This window comes from Channa argus, chromosome 14 (genome assembly GCF_033026475.1).
Source record: "Channa argus isolate prfri chromosome 14, Channa argus male v1.0, whole genome shotgun sequence".
NCBI lineage: Eukaryota > Metazoa > Chordata > Actinopteri > Anabantiformes > Channidae > Channa > Channa argus.
In genome coordinates this window covers 6,185,471-6,206,072 of record NC_090210.1, presented here as the reverse complement: position 1 = coordinate 6,206,072, position 20,602 = coordinate 6,185,471, and the positions used below count along the sequence as shown (strand labels likewise).

The 20,602-nt window shown below is 40.5% G+C and overlaps 1 protein-coding gene across 8 annotated transcripts in view; it reads right to left on the bottom strand.

The window, feature by feature from the left end:
- The window catches only part of camsap2b (calmodulin regulated spectrin-associated protein family, member 2b), a 31,067-nt gene that overhangs the window by 5,398 nt on the left and 5,067 nt on the right, over positions 1-20,602 (bottom strand). For 5 of the 8 annotated variants that reach the window (XM_067474431.1, XM_067474435.1, XM_067474433.1 and 2 more), the window contains 13 exons: positions 20,027-20,286; positions 13,289-13,468; positions 12,522-12,608; positions 8,073-8,244; positions 6,808-6,947; positions 5,314-5,404; positions 5,064-5,165; positions 4,289-4,358; positions 3,900-4,181; positions 2,571-3,300; positions 2,313-2,459; positions 2,004-2,226; positions 762-1,645 (listed from right to left, as the gene is read on the bottom strand). In XM_067474431.1, the coding sequence (XP_067330532.1) occupies positions 762-1,645; positions 2,004-2,226; positions 2,313-2,459; positions 2,571-3,300; positions 3,900-4,181; positions 4,289-4,358; positions 5,064-5,165; positions 5,314-5,404; positions 6,808-6,947; positions 8,073-8,244; positions 12,522-12,608; positions 13,289-13,468; positions 20,027-20,286 (3,368 nt within the window). The remainder of the gene's footprint in view (positions 1-761; positions 1,646-2,003; positions 2,227-2,312; positions 2,460-2,570; positions 3,301-3,899; positions 4,182-4,288; positions 4,359-5,063; positions 5,166-5,313; positions 5,405-6,807; positions 6,948-8,072; positions 8,245-12,521; positions 12,609-13,288; positions 13,469-20,026; positions 20,287-20,602) is intronic. The other 3 variants (XM_067474432.1, XM_067474436.1, XM_067474438.1) reach the window with 1 other exon arrangement.

The following is a 20,602-nucleotide window of genomic DNA, read 5'->3' as shown; positions in this document are numbered from 1 at the left end:
TTATACCCAGTCATGTTACTGACCTGTTACCAACTAACCTAGTTAGCAAATGCTCCTTCATTTTGAATGTTTTTGCAGCAATTACTTTTCCAGCCTTTTGTTTCCCCTGTTTCACCTTTTTGGGATGTGTTGCTGCCATCAAATTCAAAATGAGCTCATATTTTCTATGAAATGGTAAAATGTCTCAATTTCAACATCATCTTGAGAATAAAATATGGGTTAATGAAATTTGCAAATGATTGCATTCTGTTTTCATATATGTTTTACACTTCATCCCAACTTCTTTTGAATTGGGGTTTAAGGTAGTATAGGAACAACTGGTTTTTAAAGTGGCATTCTTTGCCTTCTGTCCAGAAATTTCTTATGTAGCTTTATAATCAAATCTGTTATGGACTATCATGAGCTCAGCAAGCACAATACTGCACATTGTACCAGGCTTACACATAGTTTGAGATTCTTCTCTTCAACTATACTGCATTATTAATAAAACATAATTGATTATACTGTACATAATTTTTTAAAACTTAGGGGCAGCAAGCCATTGTAGCGGGGACCACATGTCACCGATACCAAGGTTGCCTGTCAGTCAACATCTCAGTTTTTATTTCCTCAAAAACTTACAAGCTTACAAGCAGTTTGATCTCCAACATTTTAGCAACTATACAGAGGTACAGAATTCCATTCTGGGCTACAGATTATATTTGGAGAAATATTGTTTCATTACTTATATATGTCATTAAACATCTGGATCTGGAGCTTACCTTAAAGAAAAACCCACAGCACATCTTTTGGTCATCTTCTCCAGTTTCTCCCTCTCCTGTTATCTTCTGACTATGACCACTTGGAGGCTTCAGCCCAGACAGAGGCACCTCCACCACCTCTCTCCGGTCCTGGGGTTCTCCTTTGAACTGTCTGCCCGCATTCCTTTGGATCTCAGACACTGGTTGACACAACACTTCTGATGTCTGCGACTGCTGGGCTTCTGCCTCTTGCCTCTCCTCCGGTGGCTCATTTTTACCACTCTCTTTGGCTGCTTCTTTAGTAGGATGCTGAAGAGTACCAGCACTCTTCTTTGCCATTGTCTCTTCCTTGTCTTTAGTGTTTTCTTCGTTGTCCTTAGCCTCTTGGTTCTTGCTATACCCGGGCCACTCATCGTGGCCTAAGTAGGCATAAGAAGTGAGCTGGGATTGACTGGAAGTGAAGCGCCTCAATCTTGGCAGGCTGTCCACTGATGTGGGGGTGTTGAGCATTCGGCTGAAGGGAGTAACCTTCAGATCATTTGGTCGAGGAGTGCGAGGTGTTCTGGCATGGAAAGAGGCTGGTCGCCGTTTAATACCAGTGGTAGAATGATTTGGAGCACGTGCAGAGCTAGAAGAGGACAAAATGGGAGACAAGGAGCCCACTGAGCCTCGGCCTGATCCCCGGCATGTTACACTGCTGCTACGCAGCTCACGGAGCTGCCTGTTTGGAGATGGAACGGGAGGAGGAATGACCCAGGTCTGTTGCTGTTGCTCTCTCATGGCCATGATCTTCTCCTGCTGCTGGGCCAAACGCTGCATCTCTGTCTGCAGGAAGCTCAGCGAAGTGTTTAACCTTTCAATGGAGCGAGTGTATTCCGCAAGGTCGGTTTCTCCAGGAGCCAAACCTGTAGAACCACATAAACAAATAAGTTGGCCAGTCAATTAACAATTTAAATACCAATACTTGTCAGTGCTGAAAACTGCTCTTATTCTTTTCTTATTTTGTGGTTTAGAGCTAAATAAAGATTCGACAACCAATAGGAAACTTTCTTTTGGGCCACAAGGAAAGTAGCTGAATAATAACCAAATGTATGTTTTATTATATACTTTTTTTAAAGCCGGGCTATATATTCCAGATGTGGCACTGTTAGTGGCACAAAAAGCTATTTCAGCAGTTTGCCTTGGGGATTTCAAAAACCGGATACAAAAATGCATTTGTACTATTTTCTATATTCATAACACCAGTTGTTGGCGTTTGCCCACCTCCAACATCCTCACAGGGGGATTTGGGGGCTGCTCCATCTGGCTTGCACCGTTCCATGCGGCCCTGGCTAATTTCCTTAGAGGGTGTCAGTGGGTCTGGGGAAAGGGTTTCTCCTGCCACTGAGCTGGGGCTGAGGGGGGGCGTGACTCCTTTTCTTCTCACTACATTCAGAAAGGCTGTTCTGCCCATTCTCTGACGATGGTGGGTAAAAGCTGCTTCCACCTAGACAATGTGACAAGACAACATGGTGTAATAAATATTTTTGGAGCTTTCTTACTGGATATGTTTCTTTGTGTACATCAATTTACCTTCTTCTTTTGGGCTTCAATGGCTCTGCGTTTTTCTTCCAGCTTCATCCTCAGTTGAATCATCTCTGTAGCTATGAGGTGGGAGTGATCTCTTGGTGAAGGTGTTACTGGACTGGGAGATGTTATTGGCAAAGGTGGTGTAGAGATCTAGAAAAAAAAGATTATTAACATCAATTAATGGATGACACAAATCCAAATTACATTCTGCCCCTGCAAACAATCTGTGAATAAATGAATGCCACAGAACAGTTCACAAACCTGAGAAGAAATGTTTTTTGTTGGGAGAGTATATGGTACATTTAGATCTGAACTCTCTGGGGTTGTTCCTCCACTACTTCTCCCCTCTAACTTCCTGAACTTCTGCTCTGCAAAGCTTGTCATCCGCACCATACCTCCTCCGGAGCCACCAGAAGATGAGACAGGGCTGGTGGTGTGAGATCTGGGGAGCGTGGGTGCTGAACTGGAACAGGGACTGCTCCTGTCACCTCCATCACCTCTCTCACCCTCGGGTCTAGTGTCACCAACCCCTTTTTGTCTTCCTTCCCTGCTTCTCTGCCTCTCTGGCCAATCAGGCAGAGGGCACGACCTGGTCACGGCCTCACAGTCTGGATCTATATCTGAATAGTCTCTCAGAGAGGAGGAGTCTTCGTCCAAGCTCTGGATGTCCTCAGTCCTCACATGGATACCTGTGTCAACTTCATCAGTGGACACAGAGTTGGGGTCATGGTCGTTCAGTCGAGCCTTAGCTAAACCCAGGTCGTCTCCTTCACCTTGGGCCCCTGGAGGATCTGAAGACGCTGTACCATGGAGAAAGAATCCACTGTCACCGTCACCCATGCTCAAGCTAGCGTGAGGTCTTTCAGTGTCGTGGATAATCTTCAGAGCTTCTTCAATACTCGGAGGGGTTGATGGGCTGATATGGCCACCGTGGTCACCGTGGTGATTGCCGGAGCCGTGGTTGCTGTCTGGGATGACACCATTGGAGTACCTAGGGACAGAGTGAGGTAAATTAACTGATGGTTGCTTAAAGAGACAGCCAGCTTTAAGAGATTTGTCTGCATAAACACATGATACTGAAAAAAATGTGCGTGTTTTTCCAGAGATTACATTTAAAATTAAACAGTAAAGTCTGTTATTTTCATAAAGGCACGTAAATGTTTCTAAAAAACATATCACTATGAAAACAAATAAAAGAGTTTTGTAGCTGTTATAGTAGGTGCTATTTGATCCTACACAGATCAATACAGCTGAGAAAAACATGATAAAAAGACATAACAATCACACTTTTATTCTAAACGCAAATTTTCACATTTTTAAACAACTTTTTAAATGTTTACAATAATATATGTTCGTTTGTGTATTGTTGATGTTATTATTGTTGTGCTGTTCATTTCATAGCTAATTTGACTGAATGTCTCCCAAATGCATTTGTCTGCTTTGGACGTCTTTAACATGGCACAGAACCAATCAACTGTCTTACAGCAAATAATAAAAAAAAATCCCCAAAAAACAAAACACATCCATTCTAATGGACAATATGGCAATGTAGAGAATGATGTATCTCATAACACAACCTCCCTATTGTACCTGCTTTGGTTCTTGACTGAGAATGTGTTGTTTCGCCCCAGTGGTTTGTGGGAAGTGAACTCTTCATCCTCCTCTAGTATGTGTTTGCTCTGGCCATTTACACTGACAGGCATCAGGGAGAGGTGCCGCTTCATGCCCCCTCGAGATGCGTAGTGAACTTTGAACCCAAGACCGTCACTGCTAGCAGAGCGGGTCATACTACGCAGTGAGGGAGCTTCACAGGGTGCTAAAGTTGGGTCTCCATCCAGAGGAATTTCAAAGGAGATTCCCCGAGAGGTGGAGCTGAGGAAAGAAGTTTCCTATTAGGTTAACAGGGAAACACATGCCTCTAAAGACATGTAGCTCAGTGAAGAAATGTAGAGCTAATAAAGTAGATTTCATGAACTAACCGTTTTTCTTTGGGCCATGTCCCAACGTAGCCATCCACATACGACATGGAGGTAGATCTCTTCATTACACCTGTTAGACACACAGGATGGTTTTAAAGTAAATTTTACTGGATGCTTCAAATCATTCTGCCTACTAATTCCAGGTTAAATTTTCCCGAATAAACTTCATGTATATATTTTTAAGTACAATAAAAGGTAAAAAATCCTTTCTGTGTGGGGTTTGCATGTTCTTCCCGTGCTTCCCACAGTCCAAAGACATACATGTTAGGTTAATTGGTGAATCTAAAATTGTAGGTGTGAATGTGAGTGTGAGTGTTGTCTGTCTGTGTATGTCTCTCTGTGGCCCTGAGATAGACTGGCGACCTCTCCAGGGTGTGCCCCGCCTCTTGCCTGATGACAGCTGGGATAGGCTCCAGCCACCCCACGACCCAAATAGGATAAGCGGTGACAGATGGGTAAAAGGTAAAAATGCCACAGGAGAGCAATACTGCATGGCTGAACATCTGCCACTAGAGGGCCTCTGCTTTCAAAACAAAACATACATTCCTCCACTGTCTCATCTTGAGTAAAGTCTGCTCATTATAAGTGATTAAGTCATGTTTTCAAAAAAGTGCCAGAAGTGTATTGACAAGAATGATGATGCCAGAATTGAGAAATCTAGGCTTGTATGATCAATAGGATATTTTTCTCTACTTAGCAAATGTTAAATTTATTTAGAATACCACAGGTAGAAGCTATTGGAAATGTCATTTCTTCACATGCTAACAGATTTTACCTTCAGAATGGATATTTTCCTCGCTGTCAGCTCTGTCTGCATAGCTCTGTTTGACAGGACTGGACACAGGAGCCATATTTCTACAGGATATGGGCTCACAGGCTGCAGAAAAAAAACATAAAATATGGCAGATGTTATTAATTGGATAATAACTTAGAGTTGGAAAAACTAATTAGCATGCTGATATGATTTTCAAACAATTATAATTATTGTATACAAACAGCATGCAGATGTTGCACTCTTACTGTACCGTTTGGGTTGAAAACTCGAGGTTGCACAAACGAGGGTTTAACCACTTCAAACCACCAGAAAAGCTCAGCCATAAACACCAGGTAGTTACTCTGTAAAACCGTAAGACCCCCCAAACACACACACACCTTTGTAGTTAATTGCAGTTGTTAATCACTGTTGTTAGCACAACACTTGTCTCTTGGTCCTTCTCTCAGGGTTTCTCTGTAAAGATGTTGGATGAGCTACAATTGTAATATGATGCAGCATAATTTTTAACAAATCAACAAGGTCACAGCCTGCCAACTGTTGCTAAGGAACAGGCTCAGGTGTGTGTGCGTTTGTGTACCTTACCACTGATGTGAGTGACCCACATAAGTGTTTTAATGTTATAAACAGGAAGGGTCTGGAGGCCTTTGCAGATGTTTCATTGGTAGGAAAAATTCCCTGAACACTTCTCTTCTTTATAGCAGCAGTAAAAAGAAATAAAAACAACAGCAGCTCAAATGTTTTGCATTCTATAAACTTCTGCAAGAATTTTATATATTTATTTTAGAGAGGGCACAGTGAACCCCTCAGTGCACAACTTTTCTTTTCATGTGATAAATAAAATGATTATGGGTTATGAATGGGCAGTGTGCCAGAGAATTTAGATGCTCTACATGGCCAATTTTACACCCCTTTTTTAATATATTGCAGCACTATACATTTAATACATGCAAACACCAAAACAAAGCAGTGAATGAGAAATGAAGAGAGAAATACAGACAAAGAGGAAATAAATGTGAAAACTGTCAGTTGTGTTGTTTGGAAATGGAAAGTCCAAGTCAGCTTGGACTGTGACTTGAATCCAAATGTTTCTACCCACGTTCTCTGCATACTATTTACCCACACCAGCTCTGCTGCTTTTATTAGGAGGATGGCACAAAGATGCTCTTAAATCTTACAGTAAGCCTTTTAATAATCATCAACAAATGTGTGTGTGAAGTGGGGGAGAGCTCTGCCTGAGGACTGAATGAATCAGCAGTTGTGTTGCGTGTAATGTTAACAGATTTGTGGTTCGAAAAAAACAGTTGGGATGTGGAAGAGAAAGGAACAACAGAGGCAGGCAGAGACGAGTTGAATCCACCCAGAGTAAAATTATTTCTCTCTCAGTGGCGGCGGTTGGGTGGGTGGGGGCTATCTGGCCTGCAGTGTCCATACTAGAAAAGCACCAACAACCAAAGGCTGTTAAAGAAATGTTTACTGTAGCCAAGTAATCTTTAAGTTCCTAACATAACCAAATACATACACACAAAAGCAACGGCTGTCAGCACTAAGCCCACAACACATAAATTCAATGTTTAACTTTTCCTGCATGAGTCATTTTTGCCTGTTTGTACTTTCTCTCCCTTGCTCCTCCTTGCTCCCAAAATACAGCACCCTCGTTTCACTTTGTCTTCAGAATTCACAGTATAAAATTTTTTTTACACCTTCCACATTCAGTTATATTAATATTTAAATTATACTTTCCTACCTTTATGGATGCATGTGTATAAAGCATGTCCTCCAGGCTGAAGTGGCAGCAGTGGTTGAGGTTGTTCCTGCAGAAGTCCTGCACTAGCTGGAGGTTGTACAGACTGTCAGCCAGAGACAAGGTCTCTTTGAGGCAGATGTCTGTCCAGCCACGGGAGGGGTACAAACACACACACACACACACACACACACACACACACACAAACAAACGGGAGGGTAATAGCAAGGGCCAGACAGGAAGAAAGGAAAAAGATAAGGCACAGTTTATGTTTGAAGCAGTCAGAGGAATAGATTAGAAGAATTTACCCTATTTTTCCATACTAGTGTTAGAGCAATGTACAGTAGCTAATTTAAACAACTGAAAATCCTTGAAACAATTCATTAAAAAAGTTTTCAAACCGCCTTCAACTCCTTTCTAGATGAGTCATCAGGATTTTTATCTCCTGACGTGTCTATGTGTAGGATGTCTGACAAGAGGGAAAATATTACAGCAGCTCATTTAGCTGAGACAATCTCATTCTTGACTTTACTGAACTTCTATATGATGTTTAGAGTGAATTACACTGCCAGAAAGTAAATCCAAGTGAAATATGACCTGCTTCCACATCTGGTTCACATATGTAAGAGCTCCCTCTGCATTCAGTGCAGCGAGTAAGTAACACGAGTTGTTTATCTTTGAAAGAGCGGCCATCTACTACGGTTCTCCATCACATGCCCCTTATGACCAATCACAACCCAGCCCTGAGCATTTTTAGAAATGAAGGCGCAGGCAAGTTAAGAGGAAACGTCTTTGTTTCTTATTGTCTCGCTTGGCTTCTCCATGTCTGTCCTAAGTGTTATTTGTCCTCTGTTTATACCATTAACAGCAACTGAAGTAAGGCGACATGGGGTCCATAATCTGCTTATTGTGTTGCTGTTCATGACTGGGATGAGAATTCTGCACAAAACTATAAAGCTACTGTATAAAACTCTTTACACTGTGAAGAATAAAGCACTTGGAAAACAAGGGCTAGAGGATAATAAATGGATTTTTTGTTTCAAGCAGCCTGTTTAAATGTATGGTGGTTGCTACAGCAGCAGTCAGAGAAGAAGACTGTCCTTTGTGCTCTCAAAAAAATCATAGTGCTTTGCTTCTTGTCCTTCTTTTCTCTTTGTAAGTGAATTGAACTGACTTTTATCTTGTGTGTATACGCTCTGGAATAATAACATTAAAAAGAGGGTGTGGAGAGTTAGTGAGAGTGGGTGTGGTACTGATTGACCCCCAACCTTCCAGTTTGATGGCCTGTGGGCAGTAGAAGTGCAGCAGGGCGGCAAGGGCACAGCCATCTGTGTTGTCTTTCAGCAGGTTCTCCACCAGAGGGAGTGATGGCGCGTTCCTCAGCTGGACATGCTCCCTCCTGTAGCGAGCCTGAAACCATGGCAACGGCACAGCCATTACCTATACATATGCGTCATTAGGGTGGATACGCACATTTGAATCTGATTGTTGGAGACAGACTTTTATCTGTATGCATGTGTGCACACAGAACAGTGTCAGTGAAAATTTGAGGAATTTTGAACTCAGGGCGGGAGGAAGGTCCAACTAAAGTCATGCAGATGAAACAGGTCGTGCAAATAATTAGACACAACAATGCACAATGACTAAGTATAGGCATCTTAAATTTAAACATTTAAAAAAAGATGCAGTTATCACACTATGTTTCTCTTTAGATGCTTGGGAGTTATGTTTTGTTCTGTAGAAAGAGATCAAGAAACACAATGTATGCTAGCAAATGAATAGGTTGCCGTATTATACATCTACTGTACAATTCAATGCGACACTCTAAACACCCATTGTGGTGCTATAAACGGGAATGGATGTGATTTAGAGTGTCATACAGTAGCAATCTGTGTTTGCACATCCTTCCTTCCTGCTGGTTTTCTGTGTATCTCTGAGCCTATAAAAACTACAGGGACGACACTTCTATGTAAGGATGTCAGTATTCCCAGTTTGCCCATAAACATACAGCAGTAAAGACACATCAGCATTTCACAACAGATATGAGAAAAGTCGCTCAGCAGCTGTCACTGTCTGACAGAATTCACAAGGCTCCAAAAAACAAAATGCTGTTCTTTGTATTATTTGGGTTACAGTGTATAAACACACAATACTCTACGTTTTATTTCAAAGTCATGCAAAAGAGGAAAAACAGTTTTTAGAGTACAGCACAGAAAATATAACCAGAAAATGGGAGGCTACATTAACAACAGCCTGTGTCATTAGGATCAAATATATGATCATGCTGCTGGACTGCGCGAGAGCTCCCTAACCTGAGAGTAATGCAAGCTCAAAATTACATCTTTGTCTTTAAATCTGATTCCAACATATGTGAGGACAAGGGTTGGGTTGGGTCAGTATTGACAGAGCCTAACCAATGCAAACTGGGGCTTTGGGCAACGTGCAATGAGAATTCGGGGGGGAGCATGTGAGCGATGTATCTTTGTATGTTTAGAAATAAAATATGATAGAGGTAGATCATAGTAATGTCCAGTACCATTTGCCAGTAGACTTGAGGGTGAATGATGATAGTACAACAGGAGAGAGTGGGAGGAGTTAAACTGACAACAGGGGGAAATAAATAATTTTGCTATTACACCTGAGAGTTGCAGACCCTGTATTAACACTATAAAGGGCTCAGAGAGTAGCTATAGGGCTGGGACAGTATAGTTGACTGTGCAATCTATATACTGTCATATGGTTGCAATTTTACAGGGATAACGGCTAACATGTAACATTACAAAGCAAAGTATAGGCTGCAAACAGCTCTTGTCCTTATAATTATTTAAAAGCCTAGCCCTCAGATCATCATACAAGAAGACATTTTAAAAAGATGTTAGGAAAACCTTTAAAACTATAAAATCTTTGGAAAGATTTTTGTTGCAATCAAAAAATGGATAAAAAGTACGTCTACAGCAAATTCCAATCTGCACGAGGGAAGTAGCTACAAAAATATTTTAATTTATTTTACATAAATATGTTTCTAAAAAGCTCCTAACCCAAAATTGTATTTTTTCTAACCTTTCACTCAGTCGAACATGTTAACATTCACACAGTATCCTAACACACATTTCAAGATTTTTCACACCATCCCAGAATAGATGAGACTTACTGAGAGGAGTCTTGTGCTCAGCCATAAGTATATGTGTGTTCACACAGAAGTGTGTGTGTGTGTGAGAAATAATCTGCTCTGAGTGTGTCCCACAGTATGATAAGACTGCTGTTGAAGTTGATAATGCAGAGAGAGAGAGAGCTGTGTGACTGAGAATGAGGTATGAAAGCAGCTGAGTGAGATTGAGGAAAAAGCGTATTCCTCCCACACTTAACATTCAGAATTGAAATAACTTTCTCAGAGGGAAACTTTAAAAAAACTGTTTCCTTCTCTATATCGTTGTAACGTGTTGCCTTTGACAAACGCTGAATGTGTGTGTGAGTCAGTGTGGGATAGGTCACAAACCCCATGTGTATTATCAGCTTACAGAGAGATCACTGAAAGACAGCGATCTCTCACAGTACAAAAACAGACAATAGGTGACAGGAAATTTGCCAAGAAACTTCGGCAGCTAAATGCTCTCCTGTGCGTTGGTTTACGCAACTTTAATTTTGCTCCATGTAAGGAAACAGGGACACACTAACCATGTGACACCAATTTACAAGCTGCTGTATGTAAACAGTTTAATCTATAAAAGTGTGTGTTTTTAGTCACGCTCTCACTGTGGCTCTATGGATAGCAATGTCTATCTGGTCGCTGAACCATCACTTTGGTCTAGACTGAAAGATTGCTGTAGAAGTTTACACAGACATTCCACATGCTAAGAGGACAAGAGTAATGACTTTGGTTATCCCTCTAACTTTTCCTCTAGTGGCACCAGGAGGTTCACAATTGTGGTTTAGAGTAAAGCTACTAGATGACTTGCCAAAATTTTATTAATAAATTATTTAAGTATGCTTTTTGTCATCAAAGGCTGTTATTATCTGAGGACATTTACTCATGTACCACAGGTATAATTTTGAAATAGCTTACTTAATTTACTAGAGTATTTCCATATTACCCTTACTCTTATTTCACTACAGTACAAAAGTAAATACTCTACTTTTTACTCCGCTACATTAATTAGACACTTTTTATTTTTGTATTTTTGTCTTTATTTTGGATTTTGAAAGTTTGCTAAACAAAAAATGCCCTAGAATTCAATAGAGTTTAAATTACACTGTTTACTTAGTTAAGACCATGATTTAACTTGAGTACAGAATTTGTATTACTTGTAGTGGAGTACTATTTTAGGCAAGTACTTACACTTTTGAGAGCTGAAACCTGAATGTTACATCTACTCCTTGGATCATCAGGAAAATACATAGCTTTATGACTAAGCACTTAAAGAACATAACACATTCCCATCAGTCTCAGGTGTACCTTTGTGTTCTTTACTGAGATACATACAATACATTCCTATTAGATACCAACTTCTACCCTTTTGCCACTGTTTAGGGCATCAACCCCAGGGCGAGGGCTGTGTCCTGATATAGCACTGTGCTGTAGCTTCACGGTTAAGTGAGTGGAAGAGACAGTAGCTGTGTTTGCCCCAGTAGACTGACTTATTGTGTCATCCAGCCCTTACATAACTATGAGGCCAGCAGGATGATAACAGGGCTTCTGTCACTCTCTTTTGCTACAGCTGGCAAAGTCTGTGTCCCTCTCCATGTCTCCCACTATGGTGTCCTTTCTTCCCTTCCTTTCTCTTCGATTATCCCTCCTCGCTCGTCTTCTCCTTTTCTCCCCGTCTCTGTGAGTCATATTTTCTCTCCTCTACCCTGCACATAGCAGTCTTGCCAAGATTTTTTTGCAGCTGGTCTGAGACGGAGCTTATCTGTTTCTATAATTTAGTGTGTACTGTACTCTGGGTGGACATATTGCATGTGTCTGCAGGTCTTTTGCACGGAAGTAGAGACATGCTCTTGCCTCTGAGTAAGAGGGATTACAAATAGGGAAGGAGTAAAAATAAAAACACGAGAAAAAGAAAATCAGACCAAAATAAAAGCCGAAATACAAGTTCTGTTTTATATTATTTTCATTTTGGTTTTAAGGACAGAGGTCACTTCCTTTCCAAGGGTCAATACACCTCTCACATCTGTGTGAAATGTAGGGCTATCCCACTAAAGCCAGGTGGTGATTAGCTTAGCTTAGCACAAACACTGGAAGCAGGGGGAAGCCTCACACAGCTTCACACCTTTATAGTTCACAATTTGTATACGACCCCAAAATGTTTGGTTTTAGTCGGGGTTATGTACAAATACCTATTGGCAAACCACAGCTGGACGCAGTGCTAAGCCAAGTCAGTTAGCTTAGCTTAGCATAAAGCCTGGACAAACTTTTCATTTTTACGTTTTGTCTGTTTGTTGGGATATAGCAAACAAGACAAAATGTGCTCATTTGTGTGTTTCGAAAGTGCTGGTAGATCAATTTTGTTACCTGTGGACTACAAGTAACAAAATAAGACCAACTAATTGTCCATTTCAGAAGCAGCTTCATATTTACTGCACAGACAAGAAAGTGGTATTGAGCTACTATCATATTTCTTAAGCAACAAGAAGCTTCTCAACACGGTGATTGGTTCCACTAAACATTCTTCTTTCAGACTCTACTGAGAAATTCAGTGGCACATCTGCATTTTTCTTACTTTGTGTGTTGTTGTGTTTGACTCCTGCAAGGCAGCATCTCTCAGCTTCTGCTCTTCTACAAGGATGTCCCTCAGGTGTTCATTTACCTGTAAAGAGCAAAGGTCACATTTCACACCAGTATTTGGTGGACACAGAGACTGAATAGTTTGGTTTGTGTGGGGGGGGGGGGAGAGAAACTTGAACATGAGCACAAAAGGCTCCACACATTAAAGAGAAAAACTTTCACCATCTTTGCTCATTAACTACTTGTGATAAATGTGACTGTAACCCAATACTCAGCACTGATACACTGATGGTTTTGGCTGTCAGTCTCTTGGCTGTCAGTCACAAAGAGATAATACTCCATATGGGTTTTCATATGTTTGTAAATCGTGTAAATAGTGATCGGTAAAATTATGAAATAAAAGGTGCAATTACAGAGATTCAGCTACAACCGACTCGAGGGGCTGAGTTTATCCCACCAGACCAGAGAAGGTTATATTTTTAAGGTGAGTGAGTTATCTCTTGGAAATCTGTCCGACATGAGTACATATGTTCGGTGCCAGTTCTTCATCTAGTTCGCTTGCAAACAATAGACTAGATTTTGAAGTAGTAGTGGACAAACAGAGCACTGACGCACTTTATAGCGCCTCTCATGTCTTCCATCCGGAGTAAAACAAAGAACTGTGTCAAATTTTAAAAAAAGTTGTTTTCCTTTGAAAGGAGAAAGCGCACATTCCCTTAGTTTTTTGTATACACTCTCATTTCTGTGTGTGTCTGTGTGTACCTTGTTGATCCAGGTGGTGATTGCATCCTCTGTATCATAGGGCAGTTCCTGATTATGTCCGTCACTGCGTGAAGCTTCAACAGAGGAGTATCTGTTGATGCAGGACATAACTCTTTCCAAACTCACCATCTCCACTGTGTACGCCATCATCAGGGTATCGATGAGTGCCAGATGGGAACTCTGTACACACAGGGGAGCAGGCATTTCAAAAAGAGATCATTTCAACAGATGTAAAACTATCTTTTATTTTTTTTCTAAAAGCATCTGAAATGATCTGAAGCATAAAGGTTTATTAACTGTGCAGTTTCAAAACACATCTAAAAACAGCACCTACAAATAACAATAATAATTTAAAGGATACTTCAAAAAAACTATAAAGCATGTATCCACATCACTTTGTTACTCCCAGTATTAAAGGGTGGTGGGTTACAAGTCAGTGCACATGGTCTCCTGTGAGCATCAACAAGAAGCTGCAGAAATAGGACTGAAAAAAAAAAAAAAGAAAAACCTGAGAAATACTTTTCCAGTCGAATGTTATTACTGGTGCACTGGTGGAATTGTCATTTACAGAATTTAGGGAAATATACATAGGTAGCTTGAATTTCACTGTTCTAAAAGATGTTGCCACACTACAGTTTTTTGCGGGAAACTTCTTGTGATTTTTTTTTGGTAAAATAATGAATATGCATTAGTGGGATGACAGCAGATGAAGGGACGTATTCCTGATCATACAGTATGTTGCATCCTACTGAATTCAATGTATGGAAGCCTTCATGATGGTGTGTTATTTTTCACTCTGCTCCTGATTCACACTGAATTTACTTCCCCCGTTGTGTTTGTTAACTTCAGCTGGAGCTCAATAAAGGCACTGTGCAAGTGTTTGCTATGTAAGCAAAGATCTTGTGTGTGGCGAACAAACATTTTTTTAAGCTTGGTGTTTAGTATGTAGCCAGCCTGTTGCTGTAGAGTAATTCCAACATGCTTCAAATCATTTTGTGGACACCAAGCAGTCTCGTGAAGTTCATCTTTAGACAGTGGAGATTTCTAATCATGGGCTATCACATCTCTCTGGACCCACATTTATGGTGCACAAATGTCCTTCATGTTTTGAGTCATTCATTTCACATCTAAGGATTTTTACAAGCCACGAACACACAAAACTAAGATTGACATTCTCCTTTCTAATCCCATTCCAGGCTGGTCACACCAACAAACCTGCCCTTCCTTTTCCTGTCATACCACAGGTCTACTCAAACACTTAACACTCTGAGTTTGTGTGTTTGTGCTTACATCTGCTCATTGCCAAACTCAGTGTCTGTGTCCCTGTCCAAGTCTAACTGAAATAACACCTAAAGCCAGGAAGGTGCTTCATGACTCAGGTGATTAAAACCAGCAGTCACAAACAAGCAGTCAGACCTCATCCCACCAGAGCCTGTACTGTCAAGCACAGTCTTCTATTCATAACCGCAGGGCCTCATGTAACAGCCAGTGTGACCAAGTGTTTCCCCAAGAAATGAGCAACTGATCCAGAGCTGCACTGGATCTTAGCGTCAGCACCACACACTCCTCTGCCAGTTCAAACAGACAGCATGTACAAAAATATTCATGGAAACACCGGTGTCACATGAAAATCCAGCAAACTGAATTTTTTGACAAGAATCAAACACAGTTACATTTAAACACGCATCCTCATGACCTGAGTAAAGTGTGTTATTCTGTGATTAGTATTAAAGAAAATTCAAGAAAAAAAAAGTTGAGAAAAATGTATGAAAATGTCTGAAGCAGGCACAAGGGTTTAAATAAGGCATGAATTACTTTTCATCATTCCGATCACTCAAGTATTCTTCTGTCTCGTTATTTTTTTGTGCTTTTATGATTACAACATAGAGATGAAAGAGAGAGAGGGGGGAGATGGGTGAGACACATTTGTTTACATATACAGACACATGTCAGAAAAGATTCAAAACTTTGCCTCAGAAACAGTGATAAAAAAAAACTACAGGTCATATCTGACATATTTCTTCACTGTGAGTGACAGAAAGCTTCAACTAACATAGTGATTATATGAAGAAATTCCAAAAAGTAAAGTCACGCTCACGAATTACAAACAGCCTTCATCTGGGTCTGCTAAGAAAATTCTGAAACCCTCTCACAATGGCTTTTAATGGAGGAGTTGGGTGGCACGGTCTGTGTTTTTGGCCAAATCCTTCGAAAACTGTAAGTCTCTAGTTTTCTTCAGGTGTTTGACTTAAACATTGCACTCAGGTATTACATTTCTACAGTTTCCAGGATTTCTATGCTACTATTTCATGTTACAGCTACTTGAGGCAAAACAGTTAACCTTCGATTCTTCTTTTATTTCTACTTTTTTCAATTATTTTTACAATTTTTTTAGTAAACGTTTCAGCTATTTCAGCAAAAACAGTAGCTTTTTTAAGCTTTGCCTGGAAATTTTTTGGGGGGAAATGCTTTTTTAATTTTTTTTTTAATATAATGCTTAACTTAAAATATGACAGTGGGTTAATGAAAAATCTCAGAGACTAGGGTCACCATTGATTTAGTTGTTGTTACAGTAAATAATCAAATACAAAATCCAACACAAAGCCTGTTATATGAGTAACCAGATTTTTTGGGTTATTGCTTTATACACGACCCTAAAACTTTCTGTGAGACAGTCTGCAGACACTGTTTTGGATTCCTGTATGTTCAGGATATTGCCAGACATTTGACATTGCATGAGGTCTCTTCCAGAGGTACGGTACCCAGAGGTCTGGATGACAAATGGACTGACTGACAGATAGACAGATGGACTGGGGAAGAGAGAAAGAGAGAGAGAGAGAGAGAGAGAGAGAGAGAGAGAGAGAGAGACCAAGCAGCTTAGACTGAAGCTAGAAAACATGATTATCATGAAAACCCACTGAGCTTTTCCTGTTATGAATGTTTTTTCTAAACAATTTTCCATAAATCTTTCATGTACTTAAGAATCTTGTGGAGGTGTGTGTGTTCAGACAGTAGGGCAGAAAAGCCACACATATTTAGATCACAAATCGCTATGTTAATTTATTTTTCATTAGGCTTATTTTGTAAATGAGCAACTTTATTTACAGTTAGTGTGGGAAAAACACACTTTACAAACAAATATCACAATTTAGTTTTGCTTTATAGTTATTAAATGTTTGCTGATCATTTGACTAAACTGTGATTTATAGATTTCATAAGTGACTGTACTAAAACTATTAGAGAAGTGTGTAGTTTTCTTTCATTTCTGCTGAAAGCAGGCTACTCCTAATGTTCTGATAGTGGGGAAAGAGAGGAAGGTCTTTCATAGTAATAGTGCTATATTAGTAGTAGTATATATAACAAGTCCATGTGAAACCACAACTTTTTTTTCCTTTTCAAGCTAAACTAGCTCTGTGTAATGAAAACACACTCATTTGTGGCCCTGGTTTTCTCATCTAACAGTGAAGTTTTCCCCAAATCTCCAAATGTATTCACACTTAATAACAGTCCCTGACTGAGTAAAATACATATTCACAAGTAAATTGCACATATATGTGTGTAGAGAAGGCCACAGAAAGAAATTATGTGGAGCCACTACAGATTGTTAACATATCCGCAGGGGGAAAAAATATTGTTGACACTATAGTATAGATTTAAAAGCAATGTGCTGTCTGTCATCCCTTGACAAAGACCTTTAAAGTGTGTGAGTGTGTGCAAAGAAGTAATCTCATAGTGACAGACACCTTATAAGGCAGCAGCAGACACTGGTCATTAAGAGCAGTAAAAAGCTGTGGACACTCATGCATACTATCATTGGTTGTTCTCAGTACTGTTGCATAGATCCATGAGCATGTGTGTGTGTGTGCATGTGTTCATGCCCTTGTTCAAAGGCATCTATAGAAAAGCACCATACAGCTGAACAAACAGATAATCAAAGTAGTGCAAATATCACAAGTATGCGCATACACTCTCAGACATTTTAAGATGTTAGTGTGTACTAACAGTTATGGTGCAACTATACAAAAACAAAAAAATTAGCTCTCTCTTTCTAAAACACAGCCATTAAATCCTTCAAACCTGTCAGTGTTATGTGGCTCAAAAGCTTTTAGATGATGGTACACACCCTTCTACAGATTTAATTACTGCTCTGTCTCGCTCTCCTCAGCTACTTTCTTGTCATAGTGTTTTAACACTTCGAGGGCAGACCAAAGCATGTGTGAGACAGAGAAAAGGTGAAAGGGAAGCAGGAAAGTAAAGCTAGAAAAGGACACACAGCTGGAGGTCTGACATGTGTGTGAGACAGGGGGTATTTGGAGGTGGTGGGGCGGCTCTCATTTGCGCACCAGACGTGCTTTGACTCACTTTGCGTAAGACCCCACCCTCCACAGTGCTGCAGTAGTGCACATCACGCCTTCCTTCTGCCTTTCTCCCTCCTCTCCTCCCGCTTACTCTGCTTTCCATGCACTCTGCTCCTTTTCTCCCTTTTCTGCTCCTCTCCCCTTGTTCCATATGGCCATATTTACAGTGTGTCTATGCACTCATTCGCTGGCACACACACGCCTTCCCACCCACTATAACAGCAGAACCATGCCCTTTCTTTCTCTTTCCTCCATGTCTTTCATTCCCATCAGGCAGCTACACTCCTCCTCCTCCTCCTCCTCCTCACTGAAACGGGTTACTATTCAGTCGCACAGTATTTGGAAAACCATGAGGTAATCATTTTCTATGCAGTTTCACCATAACCTAAAATGAAAAGCCTCGACTTTAGCTTGAGTGAAATTATCTTGCTGAGTCCACAAAACACACACACACACACACACACACACACACACACACACACAGTCTTATTTTACAGATCCAATGTAATAATTTCAGAGAATCAAAGAGTCACAAACATGATGGAAAGATTGTCTCTGTGTTACACAAATGAAGGTCAATGTGAGCATTGATGGGATACAGGCTCCATTTGTCTTCTTAACACGTTCACTAAATCACCTGGTTCTGTATACACACTTACAGATGCACATTCTCTGACTATATATGCACTTTTACGAGGACTTGGGATCATCCAACTAAATGTCCATTCATCAGTTTCACCTTCTTGACATCCTCGATCAGTCGGTGATGTAGTGAACACAATCAACTGTAAATAAAAAATGTCCTTGACCAGTGACTTTGAATTATGCTCAGAAGCAGTTAAATGAGAGAGCACAAGCTGAAGCCAAGTAAAACACAGCTACAACCTGAAAGACGACGTGTGGGCACTGGTGAGCCTTCTGAAATATGCCTAAGCCTCAATTAAATATTCAGGACAGAGCAATGTCCTGGTCTCATTTAATCCACCGCGATAAGAAGTTTGGATGACAGTGAGGTGGGGAGCGAGAAAGGCCAATGAAGTGGGAGACAAAGAAATAGGTGGATAAGAGAGATAAAAAAGGAGACTTAATGAAAGAAACAGTAGATAGATGGAGCGACAGGGAGAGCATGAGAAGGAGAGAGGAGGGAAAAGGAAGGGTGCACTGCAATGCAGACACCTTTTGGCGTCAGCAAACGTGCCGGCTCTCCAGCCATGCATGTGCTTAGCAGTGTGTCTGCCACAGACTCATCCTGCTTCCATCAATTGAAACACCATGAATGTATATTTGGAGCTCTTCTCACTAAGAGGCGACAGTTCTATGCTTCAGTGCTGGAACAATTAATTGTTTAGTCAACAGGTTTAAGCACCAAATTAGCTTATTTCAGCCTTTCAAGTCTGAGGATTTGATGCTTGCCTCAGGTTTCTATAACTGTAAGTTGAATTTCTCTGGGTTTCGAACTGTTGGTCAGATAAAAAAAAAAGTAAATGCATCACTTAAAGCTCATGGAACTTATGATTAACGTATTTTTGCTATATTCATATGTCACACAGATTGAGAGATGTATGGGTAATGATGATGACTTGAAGCTAAAGCCTATGTTCTACTACCTAACTCTAGATGCAGTACTGATAACATACAGTTTAACTGGAACATCTCTTGTGGTGCGAGCTGAGATATGTTTGGCCTGTGCTGTCTAATGACACAAAGACCAAATGGTGAATAATGGGTTGCTATTGGAAACCTATCATTAGTGGTTATTTTTCTCTCAGCTGGACAAATCTTGGGGATGATCTGACAGTAGGAGACACGGAGCAATACACACACACACATGCTGACACAAACACAAACCATCATAACACACATGTATTCCCCATGTGTAGAAGACACAGCACACAGTAACATATAACTGTTCTATTTGTCCTGATACTTGTTTTATTGGATACATATTTATCATGCAAACCTGATAAATATCTGCTGGTTCCAGATTCTTCACTATTGGGATTTTCTGCTTTTCTCTGTTTTGCATCATTATAAATGTATGTACACACATGTGTGTACACACATAATCGAACCATACATAATCTGCCTGACCAACAGTTCATACAAGACTATATATTTAATCATGTGTCAAGTGAACAGATAAGGATTTAAATCAAGTCACATCACTTCACACATCATATCTCTGTGGTTAATACTAAAAACATATGCAATAAAGTGTCACAAAAAGTTGCATGAGGAAAAAAGGGGCTTACAATCAAACAGTTTCACATATGCAAAAACATAAATCTGGCTGAAGTGTAAAAGCCACATAAAATTAAGATACCTAAAAGTGTTACAAAAATGCATACAACCATGTACTGTTACGGGTATTTCCACTCACCATGTGTATGGGTGTCCTGGTCAGGTCTCTCTCGGTGACCAGTCGGTCCTGGTCGGTGACGTATAAGCCTTTCTGGGCCAGAGCCTGGATGACAGCATTGTGTCCAAGTAAAGGTTTGACAGCATCACTGCGGAGGATAAGGCTCCCCGCCCGGCAGTAAAGCTCTGCAGACTGAAGCAGACAGGCCACCGGTGGCTTCAGGTGCTCCTGGTTGTACTGGTCCCTATAGAAAGGCTCGGCCAGCTCTTCTGGTACTGCATCTAAATCCAAAAGAAGAGAGAGAATAGGAGAGTGGAAATGGTTTAGCACTAATATGCATCTTCTGAATTTAGTGAGAGGCCTCCTGTCACCCAGCTGCATCACTGTTGATTTACCGTTGGCAAATAAACATACAGAGGGACTAAATAAAACATTGCTTGTTGGTTGTAGTGTATTGAATGTCTTCAAATCCTGTTGCCTCAGCTAGTAAAAATAACTAGACAGAAAAAACACACACCCCAAATGTTGTGACTCAGAGCTGAACTATACTGGTCGCCCTTCTGTCATTGTACGATATACATAATGTAGCTATGAGTC